Source organism: Hyperolius riggenbachi, chromosome 12 (genome assembly GCF_040937935.1).
Source record: "Hyperolius riggenbachi isolate aHypRig1 chromosome 12, aHypRig1.pri, whole genome shotgun sequence".
NCBI lineage: Eukaryota > Metazoa > Chordata > Amphibia > Anura > Hyperoliidae > Hyperolius > Hyperolius riggenbachi.
This window is the reverse complement of record NC_090657.1, coordinates 76092364-76114744: the sequence shown is the minus strand read 5'-3', so window position 1 is coordinate 76114744 and position 22381 is coordinate 76092364. Positions and strand designations below refer to the sequence as shown.

The 22381-nt window shown below is 46.4% G+C and overlaps 2 protein-coding genes across 7 annotated transcripts in view; one reads left to right on the top strand and one right to left on the bottom strand.

The window, feature by feature from the left end:
- Positions 1-5332, top strand: part of NCOA6 (nuclear receptor coactivator 6) — a 98997-nt gene extending 93665 nt beyond the window's left edge. The window contains exon 16 of one of the 2 annotated variants that reach the window (XR_011025413.1): positions 5144-5219. Coding sequence is in view for 1 of the 2 variants with exons in the window: in XM_068264211.1 (XP_068120312.1) it covers positions 5144-5268 (125 nt within the window). In the remaining variant the exon portion in view is untranslated. Of the gene's footprint in view, positions 1-5143 lie in introns of both variants that reach the window. The other variant, XM_068264211.1, reaches the window with a different exon arrangement.
- Positions 1-22381, bottom strand: part of TP53INP2 (tumor protein p53 inducible nuclear protein 2) — a 340314-nt gene that overhangs the window by 37921 nt on the left and 280012 nt on the right. The window lies entirely within an intron of this gene.

Below are 22381 nucleotides of genomic sequence, written 5' to 3'. Positions count from 1 at the left end.
AGATCAGCTTCAGCAACGCTTGCTGACGCATGCCAACAGCTGTGCTGCACTGCTTCCACGATCCTACTGCTGCTGGGTTAGCGTTTCCGGATGAGGTACAGCTTTGAGATGCGTTGGAGGAGAAGGAGTCAGAGAGGTAGGTGCTGCTGTTGTTATCCAGTGGGAGGGACGGCGGTGCAGCTGTTTGTGGCGTGGGCAACACCCGCGCCGTAGCAGGTGAGGAATCGCTGCCAGGCTCCACAAGGTTCACCCAGTGCGCGGTAAGGGAGATGTATCGACCCTGGCCGAACGCACTCGTCCAGGTGTCAGTGGTGAGGTGAACCTTGCAGGCAACGGCATTCTTCAAGCTTCGGGTTATTTTGCTGACCACGTGCTCATGCAACTCAGGCACTGCAGAGCGCGCAAAGTGGAAGCGGCTGGGAACCACGTAACGTGGGATGGCCACTGACATCATGCCCTTGAAGCTGTTTGTCTCCACCACTCGATATGGCAGCATTTCGCAGGCCAGAAGCTTGGCTATGCTGGCTGTTACTGCCACGGCCCGGGGGTCATTTGCTGGCAATTTCCTCTTGCGATCAAACATCTCCGAGACAGACAACTGAATCGTAGGGCTGCACACTGAAGGGCTGTTGGTTGTTGTGTTTGATGAACACTGGGAGACCTCAAGAGCACTACTCCGGAAAGTGACAGTGTCAGCGTCTGATGTTTGTGAATGTTGTGAACCACGCAATGGCTGGGCTACTGCTGCTGCTGAGGCGGGTCTGGTGGTGAGTCTGGTGACCCCAAGGGAGGCAGTGTTGCTGGTACCCTGTCCTGCCGCGTTTGCCCACAGAGTGGGATGTTTGGATAGCATGTGGCGGCTCATGCTGGTGGTGGAGAGGTTGTTAATCCTTTTTCCCCTGCTCAGGCGGGTCTTGCACACCTTGCAAATCGCCATAGTACCATCCTCAGTGCAGTCTTCAAAGAAAGCCCAGACTTTGGAGCACCTGCCTTGCTGGCGATTTCTGTTTGCGCCTCTTTTGCCTCTCACTTGAACTTCCACGCTTGTGGTGCCTGAAATTGCGCGCCGCCTACCTTGTGGCACAAGGCGAACTCGTGCAGCAGTGGGTTCTTCAACAGACTCATCTGTGCTGCTGCTACGACGGCGATGTTCTCATTCACAAACAAAATCTGGGTCTATGTCCACATTGTCCATACCCTCCTCTTCCATCTCCTGAAACTCGTCATATGTCATTGTGGGGGGCCGCCGCCGTGGAGTAGAGCTCCCCAGAACAACCTCTGCGCAGCTCACTCCAACGTCGTCGTCCAGATCTTGTCGGCCGACCTCCTGCAATTGCAACCCCTCCTGCCCAACTTGCTCTGGGATTTGGGTTTCCGAGTCCTCCTCGGACTCGCCTTGTATTTCAGTGCGCGGTGCATTTCCCACAGTTAATGGTTGTGAATCCGGGCACAACATTTCTGGCTGTTCCTCCATTGACCTTTGAAAGGTGGAAGTTTGTTGGGCTGGGAATAGCTCCTGCGAATACCCCATTGTGTCCTGAGGTAATTCATCGGACTGGTTATCTGGCAGTTGTGTGCGTGGTGTCGCTGCCGGTTGTGTCAGCTTTGTGCCCACTGGCTCCTTGTAACTGGCTGAGGACTCGGACCTCGTGCGTGATGTGCTGGTGCTGCTTAACCCACTGCTGGACGCTTGAGAGGTCATCCAAGTAATTATCTGGTCCTGTTCTTTTGGATTTGTGAGGGTTGTTGTCCTGGACAACATGGGCGGTATTGAGTGGGTTTTCTTAGGTGCTCCCCTGTGGCCTGTACGTGAACCGTCAGGGGAAACACCTCTTCCCTTGCCCCTCCCTCTTTAACCGGATTTCTTCCTCATTTCACTTATCCTTAAAGTACACGCTGACTGGCAGCAGTACAGTGGCAGTACAGAAATGCTATACAGTGGTGGGTGAGCGGTGTACCACTATTCCCAGCAGCGACACAATGACTGGGGGGACCCTGGCTAGCGTGGCTGGAGCGCGAACTACCCTGCCTGCCTACCCAAAGCTAAACCCACAGACAAATGGCGGAGATATGACGTGGTTCGGGTATTTATTTACCCGAACCACGTGACAGTTCGTCCAATCAGAGCGCGTTCGGGTCCGAACCACGTGACCCGTTCGGCCAATCACAGCGCTAGCCGAACGTTCGGGGAACGTTCGGCCATGCGCTCTTAGTTCGGCCATGTGGCCGAACGGTTTGGCCGAACACCATCAGGTGTTCGGCCGAACTCGAACATCACCCGAACAGGGTGATGTTCTGCAGAACCCGAACAGTGGCGAACACTGTTCGCCCAACACTACTTATACCTTGCTAACCTATACTGGAAGCACATATGCCTAGCTAAACTATACTGGAAGCACCTATGCCTAGCTAACCTATACTGGGGGCATTTGTACTTTGCTAACCTAAACTGGGGTCACCTATGCCTAGCTAACCTATACATGGAGGCACTTATACCTTGCTAACCTATACTGGGAGCTCCTATGCCTAGTTAACCTATACTGGGGGCACCTATGCCTAGCTAACCTATATTGGGGGCACTTATACCTTGCTAACCTATACTGGGAGCAACTATGCCTAGCTAACCTATGCTGGGAACACCTATCCCTAGCTAACCTATACTGGAAGCACTTATACCTTGCTAACCTATACTGGGGGCACCTATGCCTGACTAATCTATACAGGGGCATCTATGCCTATCTAACCTATGCTGGGGGCACCTATGCCTAGCTAAGCTATACTAGGGACACTTATACCTTGCTAACCTATACTGGGGGCACATATGCCTAGCTAACCTATACTTGTGGCACCGATGCCTGACTAACCTATATTGGGGCATCTATGCCTAGCTAACCTATACCTATATATAGCATTGAATTAATTCATTAATTTATGATCTAATTATATTATATTAATTATATTTCAAATGATTGATTTACCATCTTCTGTAGAGCCATATGCGCAGTGTATTTATCTGCAAAGTTTTACAGTACAGTATGGTATGAATATATTGTATTTATTTGCAATATTACAGCAAAGTACATACCCAAACAAGGTCAACACAGATAAAATACAGGAAAAAAACCATCTGTCATGATGCACATGTTATTGGACAAGTCAATAGGCTGCAGGCTGTGTGATACACTATTGATTTGTTTGCTCACAGTTTTATGTATATAGCCATGATTACACATGCATGATATTACTGCTATTTTAGACATATTATAGGGTACTTAGATTTGCAGCCTTTTAGCAGGAAGGTTGCGATTTTATATGTTATGACCTTTTCTGTGTTTTAAATGTGACACAGTAAGTTGTATGTCTACCAACTTCTGATGGTTATACGTACTTAAAGGACAACTGAAATGAGAGTGATATGGAGGCTGCCATATTTATTTCCTTTTAAGCAATAACAGTTGCCTGGCTGTCCTGCTGATCCTCTGCCTCTAATACACTTAGACATAACCCCTGACCAAGCATGCAGCAGATCATGTGTTTCTAACATTACTGTCAGATCTGAAAAGATTAGCTGCATGCTTGTTTCTGGTGTGATTCAGGCACTACTGAGGCAGGGAACACACTACATGCGTTTTTGCGCGTTTTGCCGCGAACGGCAAAACGCGCACGATTTTAAAGGCTATTGAAATGAATAACCTAGCTCAGGAAACGCTGCACCGCATGCGTTTGTGCGCGTTTGCGTTCGCGTTTTTTTCCGCGTTTTGTACCCGCACAGTTTTCTGCTTTTTCCCGCACATTGCATGGCACTACATGCCATGCAAACGCATAAACGCAGAAACGCACGCGTTAGACGCGACCGCAAAACCCGACGGAAACCTGGGAAACGCAGGGGAAAACGGCCCTGCAAGTGTGTCCCCTGCCTGAACCCAAATAGATCAGCAGGGCTACCAGGCAACTGGTATTGTTTAACAGGAAATAAATATGGCAGCCTCCATATTCTTCTCCCTACAGTTATCCTTTAATACATGTACTTAATATATAGTCTTGGGTTTTCTTTATGCATCAGGGGCACCTCTAGCTACTTAATATTGAGGGTACTTCTGGCTATCTAATGCTAAGGGGCACCTGTAGCTACCTATGATAGGCAAGGGAAATAAGGGAGAAGTGAAAGCTGGGACAGCCAGCACACTTCGGTGGGGGTTTGTAGGTTCATGAAGGGCGAAAATCTAAGGTGCCGGGAGAAGGCCCGGATTTACCCCACAGGAGCCTATAGACACAGATGTTCTGGCACCTTAGATTGCGCCGTTCATGAACCTACAAACTCCCACCAAACTGCAACGCATGAGTGCTGGCTGTCCCAGACGTCGCTTCTCCTTTACTTCCAATGCCCTTCATAGGTAGCTAGAGATGCCCCTCAGTATTAGTTAGGCTCAACACACACCATACAATCTTGGTCATTCAATCTTACCACTTTCATGTAGTATAAGAGCTTATCCAATCAATCATTTGAGGTATTTTCAATCTGTTGGTTCTTTTACTACATAGATTTGGTAAATCTGTACAACCAAGATTGTATGGTGTGTGTTGAGCCTAAGTCAGATGTACCCTCAATATTAAGTAGCTAGAGGTGCCCCCTAGTATTAGGTAGCTAGAGGAACCTCAGTATTAAGTAGCTAGAGGTGCCCCTAACTGAAGGGAGATCAGAGGAGGGGAGTTAGCCACCTTTCCATCATCAGGCGCCTGTAGGCACGTGCCTACAGTGCCTCATGGTAAATCCTGCCCTGGCTAGGAGATCTGTGCCTATAGGCTCCTGTGATGTAAATCCAGGCCTGTAAATAGCTTTGTTCCTGGCCTATTGTGAGGCTGCTGTACACACGGTTGATTTTTGGCCAAGATAATTCCAAATAATGTCCATGGCCGAGAGTTGTCTAGCATGTGTAGCAGGCTTTAGGTTTGTGCCATGTTTGTGTTGTGTGGTCTGGTCTCCCAAACACAGCTTATTCTATTCTGCTGCATTTGGGTTTTGCTTATACAGCAGCAAGCTCAGTACATATGCCATATGAACAAAATGCATTTGCATATCACATTTGCATTGTGTTAGCTCAATGTTTACAAACTCTTATTATTTCATGGTTCTTATTTCCAGGAGGGGCTGAAGGCAATATCCATCCTGGCAGAGAAGTTGTAGGATCTGAACCTTTGTCACCACAAGGTGGGGGGAGAAGAGAGATCTGTACTAATGAGAACAACCATGAAATCCTTAAAGTGTAACTGTCGGACATAACATCAAAAATCAATTATTTATTTATTTGTATCTGGTAAATAAGTAATACAGATGCTAACCAGGCAATCAAAAAGTTAAAAATCACTCTTAGTTTTCTTATTCATAAAACAACATTCCTCAGTTTCTGTGGCTCTTATTTGGTACATCTGCCGAACAAAGTGCAGGGCATGCTGGGTTGACCTTTTTTGCTTCTCTACTTCCCTTCAGACTTAACTAATGCAGGCTGATTGGCTGAAGCCTCTTTCCCTCCTGTTTTCCCTTCCCACACCTCTGTTCTTCTCTGATTGGCCAATATTTCTCATGCGGAGACAATGCACTTTCTATAGTGGAGGGCGGGCAATGCATACACAATCAGGCAGAGGAGCGTAAGGGAGGAAATGACATCAGGATTGGCTTCAAAATAGACACAGTTAAGATGGAGAATCCTAAGAAGGATTTTCTCTTTTATTACTATAGAAAAATCGCTAAAATCAGAACACGGACAGTGAAATACATATGTTATGTGAGAAGAGCAAGTATTTATCTACTTATATATGTGTATTACTTATATATGTGTGTACTGACAGCTCCTCTTTAAAGGACCACTATCATGAAAAATTGTAAAAATGTAAAATATATCACAGGGCCGGGTTTTCTATAAGGCACTGTAGGCATGTGTCCCTCCCCTATGCAGTTCCCTGGTGTCTAGTGACCCCCTCCCCTATACAGTTCCCTGGTTTCTAGTGCTTTCCTCCATATGTCTTCCTTGGTGATCTAGGGATTCACCTCCATTATATATAGTTTCCCTGGTGGTCTTTAGTGGGCCAAACATAATGCAAAGAGGTGAAACCACTGGGGGGCCAAATTGAATGGTTCTGTGGGCCAGATTTGGCATATATGGTCTAGGGTGTATGGTGCTTATGACTCCAGTGTACACCTGTCTCAGGGTTGAGATGAGGGAAGGGTAGGTCAGTTGTATAGGGTTAAATTGTTGCCACTGTCTACCCTACCAGAAAAGCTGGCATGAGTATTCCTCCCTCTACCTCTTTATCTCTCTGTAGCAAAAACATGCAACACCCAGACAACCTGGCCATACACTATTCATACAGAATCTCAGCCAGAGGGGCCAATTCTATTGGCCAGAATGTGTACATGTGATATAGTGTTTTTGGAAACCCAGAAATGTCTGGGAGTAAAACTGGTGCAGAGTCTTGGAAGCCTTAAGTCAATAAAGGTGACCTTTTCTCATGAGTCTGCATTAACCTTATCCCATTGTATCAACAACAGTCAGCAAACTGTGACAGCTCATCCCCCAACACCTGACCCTGCCAGCCGCCATAGCAGATGCTTGGGCAATGCATGTTTCATCTGCGGAAATGAAATGTATTCAAGACCAATGTATTCAAGCCCACCGTAAGAAAATGCCAGAAGCTGCGTGTTCATTCCTATGGAGACAAATGGCTGGGAATACACCTAAATCTCACTAATGGTGCCCACTAATGATCCAATCTTGTTTGTCCAAACTTAACACATCTATGTGCAGCAAAGTCCCCAGTATCCGGCAACGGCAGGGATCGCCTGATGCCGGATATATGTGCTTGCTAAAGCAACCGGTTGAAAAAGTTCAAACCTCCCAAGCAGCATAAAATACTCACCCAGTGTCCAGCGCTGTCTTCTAACCTTCCCGTAGCTCCTAGTGGCTTTCCGACATCTTCGATGGGCGGTGAAGGGCGTGCGGGGGACGGCGCTATGCATATGACCTTGTCAGCGCACTCTGCCTCAGGATCACATGAATGAAGTTTTAGGTGTTGCGGTGTGCTCCATAGGGACAGAGCATGCTATGGCCAGGTGTAAAACCAGCTTCAATGAAAGCTGCAACTTGGAGCAGCATTAATAGGCAGGAATGGTGGAGTCACCTCCAAGTTTGAGGTCATGGTTGTATAGGGTGGGGCGTGTGTTAACCACTCACCTACTGAGGGGTTTTACCCTTTCTTTGTCAACAATTTTCACCTTTCTGAGCTCCTTCCATTCATTCACCTATAACTTTATTACTACTTATCACAAATGATCTATATTTTATTCTGTTCACCACCGCACCAATTAGGCTTTTTTTGCGAGGTACATTGTGCTAAGAATTATTTTATTCTAAATGCATTTTAATGGGAAAAATAAGAAAAAAATTGAAAAAATAATTTTTTTTTTAGTTTTCGGCCATTATATTTTTAAAATAATATATGCTATCATAATTATAACCCACACATTTATTATTTGGAAATAAAGGTGCATCATTCACTAATTACAAGCCCATAATTTCATAAATGACATCAATATACCCTTTTGGCGTACATATTAAAAAAGTTTAGTCAGTAAGGTAACTATATGTTTTTTTTTTATTTGTCATTTTTTTTATATGCATGTAATTTATTTAGGTAACTATGGGAGATGGTGGGAGGTAAGGGGTTAGTTTGAAATGTATAATTGGGTCTTTTTATTATAATAAATGAATGAAGGTGTAATTTTACTATATGGCCACAAGAGGTCCTCACGCATTATTTCCTATTAGCGTATAAGTACACTAAAATGAAGTAATGCATGGATGTGCTACTTCGGACGTTACAAATGATTGCGGCATCTCATTGAAGCGGCTGATCATTGACAGGGGGACTTAGATTAAAGAGAACCCGAGGTGGGGTTCTAAGTATGAAATCCGCACACAGAGGCTGGGTCTGCCTATACAGCCCAGCCTCTGTTGCTATGTAGTGCCCCCCCAGGCCCCCCCTGCGTTCTGCTATGCCCCCATAAATCACAGCTGTGCTGTCGACACGCAGCGTGTCGCAGCGGACTGTGTTTACCTATGTAGTGTCACTCTCGCCGCTCCCCCCGCCTCCAATCAGCGGGGAAGGAAGGGACGCGGGCGGGGACCGGAGCTATGCAGGAGGCGGCAAGAGTGACACTACATAGGTAAACACAGCCCGCTGCGACGCGCTGTGTGTTGACAGCGCGGCTGTGATTTATGGGGGCATAGCCAAGTGCAGGGGGGGCTGGGGGGGGGCACTACATAGCAACAGAGGCTGGGCTGTATAGGCAGACCCAGCCTCTGTGTGCGGATATCATTCTTAGAACCCCACCTCTGGTTCTCTTTAACCACTTGCTGACCGCGCACTCACAACGCGCGTCGGCAAAGTGGCAGCTGCAGGACCAGCGACGCAGATCTGCGTCGCCGGCTGCAAGCTAATTAGTCAGGAAGCAGCTGCTCGCGCGAGCGGCTGCTTCCTGTCAATTCACGGCGGGGGGCTCCGTGAATAGCCTGCGGGCCGCCGATCGCGGCTCGCAGGCTAAATGTAAACACAAGCGGAAATAATCAGCTTTGTTTACATTTGTACAACGCTGCTAACAGTAGCAGCGTTGTACTAGATCAGCGATCCCCGGCCAATCAGCGGCCGGGGATTGCTGTCACATGACAGGCAGGAGCCTGTTAGAGGCTGCACAGGACTGATCCGTTCCTGTGCAGCCTCCGATCTCCAGGGAAGGGAGGGAGGAGAGGGAGAGGGGGAATCCTGCGGTGGAGGGGTCTTTGAGGTGCCCCCCCCCCGCCAGCCACACGCAGGCAGGAGCGATCAGACCCCCCCAGCACATCATCCCCCTAGTGGGGAAAAAAGGGGGGCAATCTGGTCGCTCTGCCTGGTGTTTGATCTGTGCTGGGGGCTGTAAAGCCCACCCAGCACAGATCAGCGAAATCAGTGCTGGTCCTTAAGGGGGGGTAATGGCTGGGTCATTAAGTGGTTAATGAATTAGAACTGCAATCCCATACATTCATCTCCCCTATAACGGGCGAGGGCGAGCGAGCAGCGGCTATCCGCCTCAATAGACGAATATCTACGTCCCTGGGCAGGAACTGAAGTCCTGCGGGACTTAGATACAGTATATCGCCTTAAACCACTTAAGGGGTTAAATTTCACAAAAATATATATTTTATTTTATTTTTTTCTATTACCATCATCATTATGTCATCAAACACTGTACAGGTGAGCAGCTCAGCTGGGTTGCATTATTTAGCTATGGGGGGAGAAGAAGCCATAATGTCAGTGGATTCGATCCTCATCAATCAGTAGAGATGTCGGCAAACCCCTCACCCTGTGCTACTTCCGGGTCGCTATGACCCGGAGTAGTACGGCTGCGCTGGGCCGGCGGTGCGCGTCTTTGAGTGTGCGCCTGTTGCCGGACACTCTCTGCGCATGTGCGTGACGTCACGCTCATGCGCAGAGAGTGCCCGGCAACAGGCGCACGATCAAAGACGTGCACTGCCGGCCCAGCGCAGCCGAACTACTACGGGTCATAGCAACCCGGAAGTAGTAGCGGCCCATAAAGATTCGCTGGCGAACGGCTCGCCAACATCTCTATCAATCAGTTTGTAATGTCTGTAGTCGGGCCAGGCTTCTGGAAAGGCCAAAAAGGCCGGGGCCTTGGGTGGCTGCAGCCAAAGGGGGCACCTGAACATGAAAGAGGGGCTGTTACATGTGAAAGAGGAAGCTGAAAATGAGGAGCAACACATGAAAAGGGAAGCAGATGCTCAGGGGAGCTGTACATGAACAAGAGGAACTACAGTACATGGATGATACACATGGCAGAGAGGGCTACACATGGAATGGGAGGGGCACTGCTGCAGATAAAAGGGGTGCAACAATATACTTGGCCTAGGGGAACAAAATGTATAAACACAGCCTTGGCTGTAGTCAGCTGGCAGAGAGGCAGACAAGCAGCAGCCATGGACTTGCTTCAGGCCTGTGCTGTCAGCTGATGAAACTCTTCCTTGGTATTGTATCATTGTAGTGATTTCTTCACAACAACGCTGAATCAGTGATTAGTCATCTCACAAATGCAATATCTGCTAAGAGGGTGAAATTCTATCAGTAAAGGTGCCTTATATAAGATCCGGTGTGGCAGACTGAATGATCAACAAGTTTATTGCCAGAGAAGAATCTGAGATAATGTCCACAGATAGGAGAGATTACTATATGCAGCCCAAGGCACTTATTGGACAGCTTGGCAGCGGGAATGAATTAAGATGAAATGGGGCCCTAGGCAAGATAGTAGTTTCTTGCTCACCGCTGATGATCACCTGGCTTTTTAGTAGCATTTGGTGGGGGCTAGTATGCATCCGCTGGGTCCCTAGACTCTCTCTAGGCCCTAGGAAACTGCCTAGAATTGCCTTGTGCTTGGCAGAAGCTAAAATCCACCCCTGTTCTCAGATACAAGCTTATTGAGGTTAAAGTACACCTTCACTGATTGGGATATGGAGGCTGCCATATTTAATTCCTTTTAAACAAAACCAGTTGCCTGGCAGCCCTGCTGATCTTTGGCTGCAGTAGTGTCTGAATCACACTCCTGTAACAAGCATGTAGCTAATCTTGCCAGATGTTTGTCAGAAATACCTGATCTGCTGCATGCTTGCTCAGGGTCTATGGCTAAAAGTATTAGAGGCAAAGGATCAGCAGGACTTCCAGGCAATGCGTATTATTTAAAAGGAAATAAAAGTGGCAGCCTCAGTACCCCTAGCAGATAAGATGTAAAGGAGAATACCATTGTCTGTGCTGAGGGTACTCAGTAGGAATAACATTTGTGATTTATGCCTCTTAAAACATTTAAGTCCTTCAAAACTGATCATCAGCAGCACAAGATTCAAAAACACAATCTGGTTAGTTGACCGACATAATGGCTGAATAACAGCTTCCAGGACAATCACGCGATCTTAAAAAAAAAAAAATACCCATTTTTCTGTCTTCGACCCATTCCAATGCTGGTTGCCTTTAACCACTTTGTCCACCACTACAGTATATTTACATCCTCTGTGACTTTATCTAAGCCACGAGGACATAGATATACATCTTGTAGCAGAAGCAGTGCTGTGCAGAATTGTGCATTGCTCCTGTACAGGGGCAAATCCAGGATTTTCAAGGGGGGATTCCTGATAGGTCTCTTTTGGCAAGCCGCACAGTACCGTGCATGCGTTTGCCCACAAAATCCACATGATGCACAGCATTTCTCCACAAAATACACACAATGCGCAGTGTTTCCCTACAAAATACACATGATGCAGTAGTGTTTCGCCAAAATATATACAATGTGGCAGTGATTAAGTAGCCAGATAACCCCCCTTTATTATGGATAACGAAATTACCCCACCCCTCTTTAGTATAGGTGACCAGATGACCCCTATTTATCACACAGGTAGCCAGATGAGGCCCCCCCTAGTTAGGATAAGTAACCACATGATCCCCATTTATAGTATATAGCCAGATAACTCCCCGTTCAGTACATTCCCCCTTGTATTTCGCCAGATCCCCCTTGTATATATAGCCAGTGTATATAGTCAGATCCCCTGTATATATAGCCAGAGATCCCCCCCCTGTATATACCCATATACCCACTGTATGTAGCCAGATGCCTCCCCCTGCATATAGCCAGTGTATATAGCCAGATCCCCCTGCATACAGCCAGTGTATATATATAATCGTAATGTGGGCAGCAGCCATCAGAAAATAATCGTAATGTGGGCAGCAGCCAGCAGTCATCAGAAAATAATCGTAATGTGGGCAGGAGTCACCAGAAAATAATCGTAAAGTGGGCAGCAGTCACCAGAAAATCACAATGTGGGCAGCAGGCACCAGAAAATCGCAATGTGGGCAGCAGTTACCAGAAAATTGCAATGTGGGCAGCAGTCACCAGAAAATCGCAATGTAGGCAGCAAACTCCTGAAAATCACAATGTGGGCAGCAGTTACCAGAAAATCACAATGTGGGCAGCAGACACCTGAAAATCACAATGTGGGCAGCAGTGACCAGAAAATCGTAATGTGGGCAGCAGAAACCTGAAAATCACAATGTGTGCAGCAGACACCTGAAAATCGCAATGTGGGCAGCAGACACCTGAAAATCGCAATGTGGGCAGCAGACACCTGAAAATCGCAATGTGGGCAGCAGTCACTTGAAAATCGTAATGTGGGCAGCAGACACCTGAAAATCACAATGTGGGCAGCAGTGACCAGAAAATCGCAATATGGGCAGCAGACACCTTAAAATCACAATGTGGGCAGCAGTTACCAGAAAATCGCAATGTGGGCAGCAGGCACCAGAAAATCGCAATGTGGGCAGCAGACACCTGAAAATCACAATGTGGGCAGCAGTGACCAGAAAATCGTAATGTGGGCAGCAGACACCTGAAAATCACAATGTGTGCAGCAGACACCAGAAAATCGCAATGTGGGCAGCAGTTACCAGAAAATCGCAATGTGGGCAGCAGGCACCAGAAAATCGCAATGTGGGCAGCAGTGACCAGAAAATTGTAATGTGGGCAGCAGACACCTAAAAATCGCAATGTGGGCAGCAGTCACCTGAAAATCGTAATGTGGGCAGCAGACACCTGAAAATCGCAATGTGGGCAGCAGTGACCAGAAAATCGTAATGTGGGCAGCAGACACCTGAAAATCGCAATGTGGGCAGCAGACACCTGAAAATCGCAATGTGGGCAGCAGTCACATGAAAATCGTAATGTGGGCAGCAGACACCTGAAAATCGCAATGTGGCCAGCAGACACCTGAAAATCGCAATGTGGGCAGCAGACACCTGAAAATCATAATGTGGGAAGCAGACAACTAAAAATCGCAATGTGGGCAGCAGTGATCAGAAAATCGTAATGTGGGCAGCAGACACCTGAAAATCGTAATGTGGGCAGCAGACACCTGAAAATCACAATGTGTGCAGCAGACACCTGAAAATCACAATGTGGACAGCAGACACCAGAAAATCGCAATGTGGGCAGCAGACAACTGAAAATCGCAATGTGGGCAGCAGTGACCGGAAAATCGTAATGTGGGCAGCAGACACCTGAAAATCGTAATGTGGGCAGCAGACACCTGAAAATCGCAATGTGGGCAGCAGACACCTGAAAATCATAATGTGGGAAGCAGACAACTAAAAATCGCAATGTGGGCAGCAGTGATCAGAAAATCGTAATGTGGGCAGCAGACACCTGAAAATCGTAATGTGGGCAGCAGACACCTGAAAATCACAATGTGTGCAGCAGACACCTGAAAATCACAATGTGGACAGCAGACACCAGAAAATCGCAATGTGGGCAGCAGACAACTGAAAATCGCAATGTGGGCAGCAGTGACCGGAAAATCGTAATGTGGGCAGCAGACACCTGAAAATCGTAATGTGGGCAGCAGACACCTGAAAATCACAATGTGTGCAGCAGACACCTGAAAATCACAATGTGGACAGCAGACACCAGAAAATCGCAATGTGGGCAGCAGTGACCGGAAAATCGTAATGTGGGCAGCAGACACCTGAAAATCGTAATGTGGGCAGCAGACACCTGAAAATCGTAATGTGGGCAGCAGAAACTAGAAAAAAAATGCACCTGTGAAAAAAAAACAATTCACTTACCCGACAGAAGCCTTCTCCTCTCCCGGCATCTGGCACGCAGCTCCCCAACGATCCTCCTGCAGCACATCTCCCGCGCTGACAGGCAGAGTGCAGGGCTATAACAAGATGGCTCCCGAAGCCCTGTACCGGAGACACAAATAGTCTCCAGAGCAGGGCTTCGGCAGCCATCTTGCCGTAGCCCTGCTCTGCCTCCGGGAGACTGTGGGGCTGCGGGGAAGAAGCAGTATATCTGGCAGCAGACACCTGAAAATCACAATGTGGGCAGCAGTTACCAGAAAATCGCAATGTAGGCAGCAGTCACATGAAAATCGTAATGTTGGCAGCAGACACCTGAAAATCGCAATGTGGGCAGCAGACACCTGAAAATCGTAATGTGGGCAGCAGACACCTGAAAATCATAATGTGGGCAGTAGACACCTGAAAATCATAATGTGGGAAGCAGACAACTAAAAATCGCAATGTGGGCAGCAGTGATCAGAAAATCGTAATGTGGGCAGCAGACACCTGAAAATCGTAATGTGGGCAGCAGACACCTGAAAATCGCAATGTGGGCAGCCGCAGCAGACACCAGAAAATCGCAATGTGGGCAGCAGACACCTGAAAATCACAATGTGGACAGCAGACACCAGAAAATCGCAATGTGGGCAGCAGACAACTGAAAATCGCAATGTGGGCAGCAGTGACCAGAAAATCGTAATGTGGGCAGCAGACACCTGAAAATCGTAATGTGGGCAGCAGACACCTGAAAATCGTAATGTGGGCAGCAGAAACTAGAAAAAAAAATGCACCTGTGGAAAAAAAACAATTCACTTACCTGACAGAAGCCTTCTCCTCTCCTGGCATCTGGCACGCAGCTCCCCAACGATCCTCCTGCAGCACATCTCCCGCGCTGACAGGCAGAGTGCAGGGCTATAACAAGATGGCTCCCGAAGCCCTGTACTGAAGACACAAATAGTCTCCAGAGCAGGGCTTCGGCAGCCATCTTGCCGTAGCCCTGCTCTGCCTCCGGGAGACTGCGGGGCTGCGGGGAAGAAGCAGTATATCTGGCTGGGGGGTCCCTCAATACTGAGGGTGACAGCGCTCCCCCCCCCCACGGCTAGCGGGCCCCGGGCCCCCCTGCTTCGCACACACATGAGCAGGCGGCAACTGCACTATTACATTCAGTGGCTGCCGCTGCTTAGATTCCGGAGGCCCTTCCGGTCTAGGTGCAAGGGGGTGGTTCCAGACACCCGGAACACCCCCTTCCGTGCGCCAGTGCTGTACACACCTCTGACACTATCTGCTGGAGCACTAATTTGTGAAAGGGAATACGTTTTCCCTGAGCCAATAAGATTGATTTTTACCAATAAAACTGCTTTTATTTTCTCAGTTCATAGTGAAAATTGTACACTGTAGCATTATTTCAGAATCAAATTTCTTGACCATAAATTGTGACATTAACACAATCTAAGTTTTGTGATAAACGGTAGAAATAGCCAAATAATATTTGTGTCAGTTATCTACAGTAGTACTTTTTATTTTTAAACTGGAAATGGTAAAACTGAGAAATAATGTGTTTTTTCTATTTGTTTCCTTTTTTCCCATTAAAATGCATAGAAAACAAAATTGTTCAAGGAAAAAAATGCCATACAATGAAAGCCTACTAGCCTAGTTTGTCTTAAAAAAAAAACAATTTAAATTTCATTTTGGTGTCATAAGTATAGATAAAGCTATTGTCGATTAGATGAGGATATAGTTAAAATGTAAAAACTGCTCTGGTCCATAAGGGGGAAACAAGGTCTGGATTACTGATGGCCCTGCTTAGGAGAACTCATGGAGAAGCATGTGATCAGTTTGATCAGCTGATAGATTTGAAAGTTTCTGATTTGCTGGTCCTGATCATGTGTTAAACCAGGAAGTCATCACAGCAAATCAGGACCTTACAAATCTATCAGCTGATCAAACTGATCACATGCTTCTCCATGAGTTCACCTAGGCAGGGCCATGCCTAGTCTGGATGCGAAGTGGTTAAGCACATTTGACAATGGCTTGTTGAATGTGCTTCTTTTTTGGGCTGCGCTTCCATTTGTGTATGAGAGCAAAAGTATTGTGAGGGCATGAGTATGGTCTGCACAAGACCAGTAGCAGGAAGCCGTGTGTGCACAGCTTATTCCTCCATGCTCAAGTGGCTTCGTTGTTGGGCATGATGAACCATACTCATGCCTGTGCAGTATGGAAGCTGCACTTCTACATAAACAGGAGTATGGGCACAAAGGTGAAGAGGGTCCCGGCCAGCAACGGTGGGCTTGCCGAAGCTCTGGGAAGCCTCTGAGCATCCCACTACTTAGGTAAATAGCTAACAAACTTTTTCTCCTCACGTTAGCTTTAAAGGGACCATGAGCAGACAAGCAAAATGCAAATCTGAACTTAACTGGGTCTTCCTCCCGCCCGCGAGGTCCCTTGGAGTCCTCTGTTCCCCTTCATGGTCCGTTAGGTGCGCTACTTCGGCGGAAGTTGTCTACAATTGCGCAACCGGTGGCCCATCCGTGCTACAGGGGCTGGGGGAAGCCCCATGTAAGTTCAGGATCCTCGCTGAGAAGAATTTAGTGTGTGTACAGGTGTCCCCTGTAGCAAGATCCGACACACCAAATTTCTAGCGACAGCGACGCCAAACCAGCACCCAAGTTCATCATTCCCCTCCTTACCTGCCCTAATTATCACTCCTTTTATGTACATAACTGCAACTTATTTTTAATACAAATTTGTGTTGAAGCTCAACTACCACCAGATGGACCCAAATAGGAACTGTAGCAGGAGGCAAGCAGCACCCCTTGTAGAGCCCACATGTAGCACAGACATAAACAAGTAATAGTTCCCCCTTACAAGTATAAATCATACCTCCCATCTTTTTGAGATAAGAAAGAGGGGCACTTCAAGACATGCCCCTGCCATACCTCTACCCACGCCCCCTCCAAAAGAGGGACAGTTGGGAGCTACGGTATAATGAATATGTATGGGAATTTGTCATCAGAATTTTTATCACCACATGTGACAGGATATGTGGATGTCTTGTGCAGCTTATTAGAAGGTACAATTTAATGATCTTATATTACTGGCAGTGTGTGGCATTCAGTGCAGAAATCCATTCTGTATTTGTCAGAGAGCTAGTAATCACAATTGCATTAATATATTCAACATCACACTAATCAAAGATTATGTACTGCTACATCAGAAGATGTGACAATGACTAAATAATAAATAAAGTCTGCCCAAACCTGATGCGTGTATTACCAGTGTAAACAAGTATATTTCCCTCTGCATGGTCAGGCCACTCAAAGCTGGTAGTTTAGCTGTGGGTAACTGCTGGTGTGGACTATCACCCACTGATTTACTAAGATAACCACACAGGTAATGGCGGCTCCAGTTTCAATTTCTTTGGGCGTCTGGCTGGTGGGGCCCATTTGGGTGATCAAAATTGGTGTTTGTATGGCGAGCGTTAGATATTTTTTTGTTTAACTCAGGCAATAAAATTAAGGCTAGCTAGTTCAGCAATGATAGGAACCAAATGTAAACATCACAAACAGAACTCCAATTTGTCCAAATGATGGTGCTATTAGTAAAGAAGAGTTACCTACAGATGGCTAGTTTGCTGGCATGCTTTAATCCTTACTTGGTAGCAAGCTGCTCCTGTGTGGATAGATCACAGACAAATCATTCCATCCCCCAGCCTGTGTCTCACAACTCTACAAACAAGGGGAGGTGGAAGAGGCAGGAGGGAGAGAAACACTGTGTGTAATTCCTTATCTTAGTAGCTAAGCATTGCTGGAGACTAGAGCTTGTATTTTACAGACAGGAAGTTTTGAATCAGGATTATTATTATCCTGATTCAAAACTTCCTGTCTGTAAAATACAAGCTCTAGTTTATTGGCTAATTTAAACGAAAAACAGAAAGCTTTTAATTTGTAAGCATTCCTCAGACTTTATTTCTGTTGACAGACAATTTTAGAACATACAATCAGCAGGAGGTAGAAAGAATTTTTTTTTTTTTTGCAAATATAGTCCAGATACATTAATTACAAGGGATCTTGCAAGGATTAAGAGGTATTTGTGGCAAAGAGGTAAGACCCTTGGCATAGATTCAGGCTGAAATGGAGAGTCTTTATAGACTTATCCTAACAGACAGGGAAACCATTGGCCCAGTGTGCCCCAGTGTAGCCCCACCCATGCAAGTTCTGTCATCAATGTTGCAGACCTAGCAACAATGGTCAACACACCACATCATCAAATCATAACGACTGAGTCCACGATTGTGCGCAGGGACATAACTACAAATCTTGGGGTCCCCAGAATAACTTCTATCCCCCCCCCCCAACAATCACAGCATCTCCCTCCCCTCATAGTGACTTCCACAGCCTGGTGTCCCATCTTCCAGGTGTGTTGTAACGATAGCGTCCACCATTATCACTTCCCATGACCCAGAGTCTTGGTGTGGCCACCATGACTCTCTCCACCCATAGCAATTGTGGCTATAGCAACAAAAACTATGAAGGGTAAGCCCTTGTTTTAGAAAGAAGGAAGGAGAGTAGTTGAGCGCCCACAGCTCTGGACCTCCTCCGGTTGTAGCGGCTGATCTCCCAGGAGACATTGCAGAGCAGTCCACTGCTTGACCACTGACAATGCTTTCAACATTCTGCATTGTGTCAATGACCTTTATTTCTAAACATATAAAGAATAACCCAATATCATGGTGCCATTTAACTAGCCGGATGTTCTGAGATCTGCTTTAACGTGGCTCTAGGTATAAACGGGTAGAAGAGTAAATTAGTTTATACTGAGTTTCTTCTGGTAATAGATAAACAATATCAAATAAATTGAGAAGAAAAAAATTGGCATATCTTAAAGAGGGTTTCCAGTGAAAAAGACAGACTCTGGCATGTAATTAAATAAAGATGAGCTACAGTGAAAATAATGTAATAAAAAAGTGCTTAATTTTTACAATAAGTATGTATAAATAATTTAGTCAGAATTTGCCCATTGTAAAATATTTCCTCTCCCTGATTTACATTCTGACGTTTATCGCATGGTGACATTTTTACTGCTGGCAGGTAATGTCAGTTGAAGGATATGCTGCTTGCTTGCTTTTTTGACAGTTGTAAACAGCTGTTATTTCCCACAATGCAACAAGGCTCCCACAGTGTGATGTCACAACCATGTTCCTGACATCATACTGTGGGAGGGGTTTCAGGTAAAGATTTCTCATGGGAAAGGGGGTATCACCTACTGTTTGGGATGAAGTTAAATTCTTGGTTACAGCTTCTTTTTAAGACATCGGTAAGACAGTTGCGCCCATTTTTTTTCTAAAGTCTTCCGAAGCTCTGGCCAGCCTCACCTGCATTGCAATTAGGCCATAGTTGCCGAGTTGGGTGTGGCCCGCGGGAATGCAGGTGGGGGTGGCCAGAATTTTCCGAAGAAAATCCTACTAAAAAAAACCTGGCACAGTGGCTTTTCCGAGGCAGTAGCGCTGGCGCTTATAGTATTAGGGCCTGTTTCCACTGCACGCAGAATGGATGCAGAAAAACTGACTCCAGTGAATGACTATGGGCCTGTTTCCATTAAACACGATTTTTCTGATGCAGATTTTCCTATAGGCATTCATTGGAGTAAGTTTTTCTGCATCCATTCTGCATCCAATCTGTGTCTAGTGGAAACAGGCCCTTAATGAATTTTGGGCAAGCAGGTGAGTTACTGTATTAACTCTGAGACCCACCAATCTTGGCAGACTGCCTTTTTTGAGTCTATGGCTAAGTTATGTACACAAGCTAGATTAAATTTGGCCGGATGCATCCAATAAAGACCACCTCAGGTGCCGCCTGATGTCACCTAAAGATTCAGCATGCCAGATCTTTAGCGACTTCCCCATCCTGTGCACATTGGTCTCCTACTCACCCCTCCTGCAGGAAGCAACCTGTGCACCATGTGTCATCCCTCCCACTTCCTGGTAACAGATGCATGGCTAGCCTGTAGGTATAGCATTAGGTCCCTAATTGTCACCCTAGGGACAAGGGCTCAACTGGATTTTCAAGCAGGAATTAAGACTGTCATTAGACCTGAAGATGATACAATACTCACAAATGGCTTGATACTGTCCATGTACATAAAGATAACTGTCATGTGGCTAGGAAGAGACTTCAGGTCTGCCTCTCTATTATAATTGAAAGACATTTTGCAGCTACAGCATATTAGCAGGGCCGGATTTACCATAAGGCACTGTAGGCATGTGCCTACAGGTGCCTGATGATGACAAGGTGGCTCAAATATCTCTCTGAGCGCTTTTCTCTCTCCTTCCCTATGCATGAATCCCAAGAAGAGCATAATTGTGAGGTTACTAACCCAGCTCTCGGCATTCCACTAATGAGATCTTTCTCCAGTCGGGGGCACCTCTAGCTACTTAATATGAGGGTACCTTTGGCTACAGGGAAACCTGTAGCTACCTATGATGGGAAAGGGAAGTAAGGGAGAAGTGACAGCAGGGCCAGCCAGCACACTTGCAGTGTGATTCAGCGGAGGTTTGTAGGTTCATGGAGGGCGGAGTCTAGGGTGCCAGGACATCTGTGCCTTCAGGCTCCTGTGAGGTAAATCCGGGCCTGCATATTAGCTTTTCAAATACACCATTTAAGGGCGACAAAGCTAAGAGCCAATTCCCCAAAGTCACATCTGTCTTACATTATAATTTCCAAACAGAAATAACATTGCTCACCTAATGCAGCTGCTGTCTTTAATGAAACAGAAAGTAGCATTGCATGTAACCATCAAGGTCACAACTGGAGCTGAATGCCAAGTACAAGATCAAAGCACATGACTTAAATGACACCAGAAAGAATATCTTTTAGAAAAGACAACACACTGCGTACACATATCTCCATTATCTCCTTGGTGCAGCTCCCGTGCTGTATAAAGCGCAAATCAGTTTTTGTCATCGGTTTCTGTTTCCAGTAGGACAGAAAAAGATGGTTTTCAGCAAACTTTTTACCATCAAAGTAGTGATTACAGTTTTTGTCTCCCTGAAGCTTTCAGTTTCTGCTGACAGGCTGAGGAGTGAGAAAGCATGGGTGACCAACGCTGGTTTCACACTTACAGTGGTGCATAGCAGCGAGGTACGCTCCCCCGCTGCTCCCCTGCCGCAGTGGCCATTAATCTCAAAGAGACTGACCACACTACGTCAGGGGTGTTCCTAGGGTCCTTGGAGATCGGGGGCACCTGTGGGCACTAGGTGGGGGGTATATGCAGCGTGCTGCGGCAAAAATGGGCATGGCCATGCAGTGAGTGGGTGTGGCCATGGGTGGGGCCAAATGTACATTAACTTGGCAGCAGTGTAAGCTACAGATAACGGGCCTGCCCTTCGAAATATTGGATGGAGCCCCCTGTCCTTTATTTAGATAATTTACAATCTGTATATGCATAGATCAAAGATGTATACGCACATACAATTTTGGTCAATCACTGACCAATTTTACCACCCCCATGCAGGAAGTGGGCCAACAGACAATGAATTTAAACAGAGCTAAAATTGGCTAATCAAAATTGTATGTGTACCAGGCTTTACAGCTAATACTGTACATACTGAAAGTAGCAGGAATCGGCATACAATACAGCTGGTTCACAATCAGTAAAGGCACGGTACACACTGGAGGTAGATCAGCACACAGTGCAGGCACTAGAGAACAGCGTATACTGTACATACTGTAGGCAGCAGAGATCCGCACACTGCAGCTAGCGCACCGAAAAATGTGAATGGTATGTTGTGCCAAAAAATGGGTGTGGCCATGGACCAGAATGTGGGTGTGGTCTCGGGTGGAGACAAATTTACATGAACTTGGCAATGGTGGGACATTAGATTAGGACAGTGGTGGCGAACCTTTTGGAGGCCGAGTGCCCAAACTGCAACCCAAAAGTCACTTATCTATCGCAAAGTGGCAACAGCAATTTAAACTAAATACTGTACAAACGTTTTAACTCGTACATGAACATTATGGAAAATCCAAGTTGAAAATAAACTGTGAAGATAAACAATTTCATCCATCCTACTCCTGAAAAATGTATTCATTTTGTTTAGAACCTCACAATTTTATTTTCTGTTTTAAAAAGCTAAAAAAGTAGGTTTAATGCTATTGTCTCATGATGATGATTCAGCTCAGGGGCGTAGCAATAGGGGTTGCAGAGGTAGCGACCGCATCGGGGCCCTTAGGCCAGAGGGGCCCCAAAGGGCCCTCCCTCAACTGCAGTATTAGCTCTCTATTGGTCCTGTGCTCATAATAATCACTTCTATAGATACATTAAATAGTGGTAATCATTAACAAACTGCTCCCCATTCCATTCTTGCACCTCTGACACTGTAGTTGCCATTGGCAGGTTTTGGTGCGCTGTATCAATTGTTATGTATAGAGTGCTTGGGGGGCCCCATTGTAAAACATGCATCGGGGCCCACAGCTCCTTAGCTACGCCACTGATTCAGCTTTTCCCATAGTCTCGCAGTTAGCAATCATGTGACCCCCAACAAGACAAATTCAGCAATCATGAGGCCCCCAACAAATCATGAGGCCCCCAACAAGACAAATTCAGCAGTCATGAGGCACATAAATAGACAGCATTTCACATAAATAGGCAGAATGCCCCCTTAATATGGTAGACACCTCTC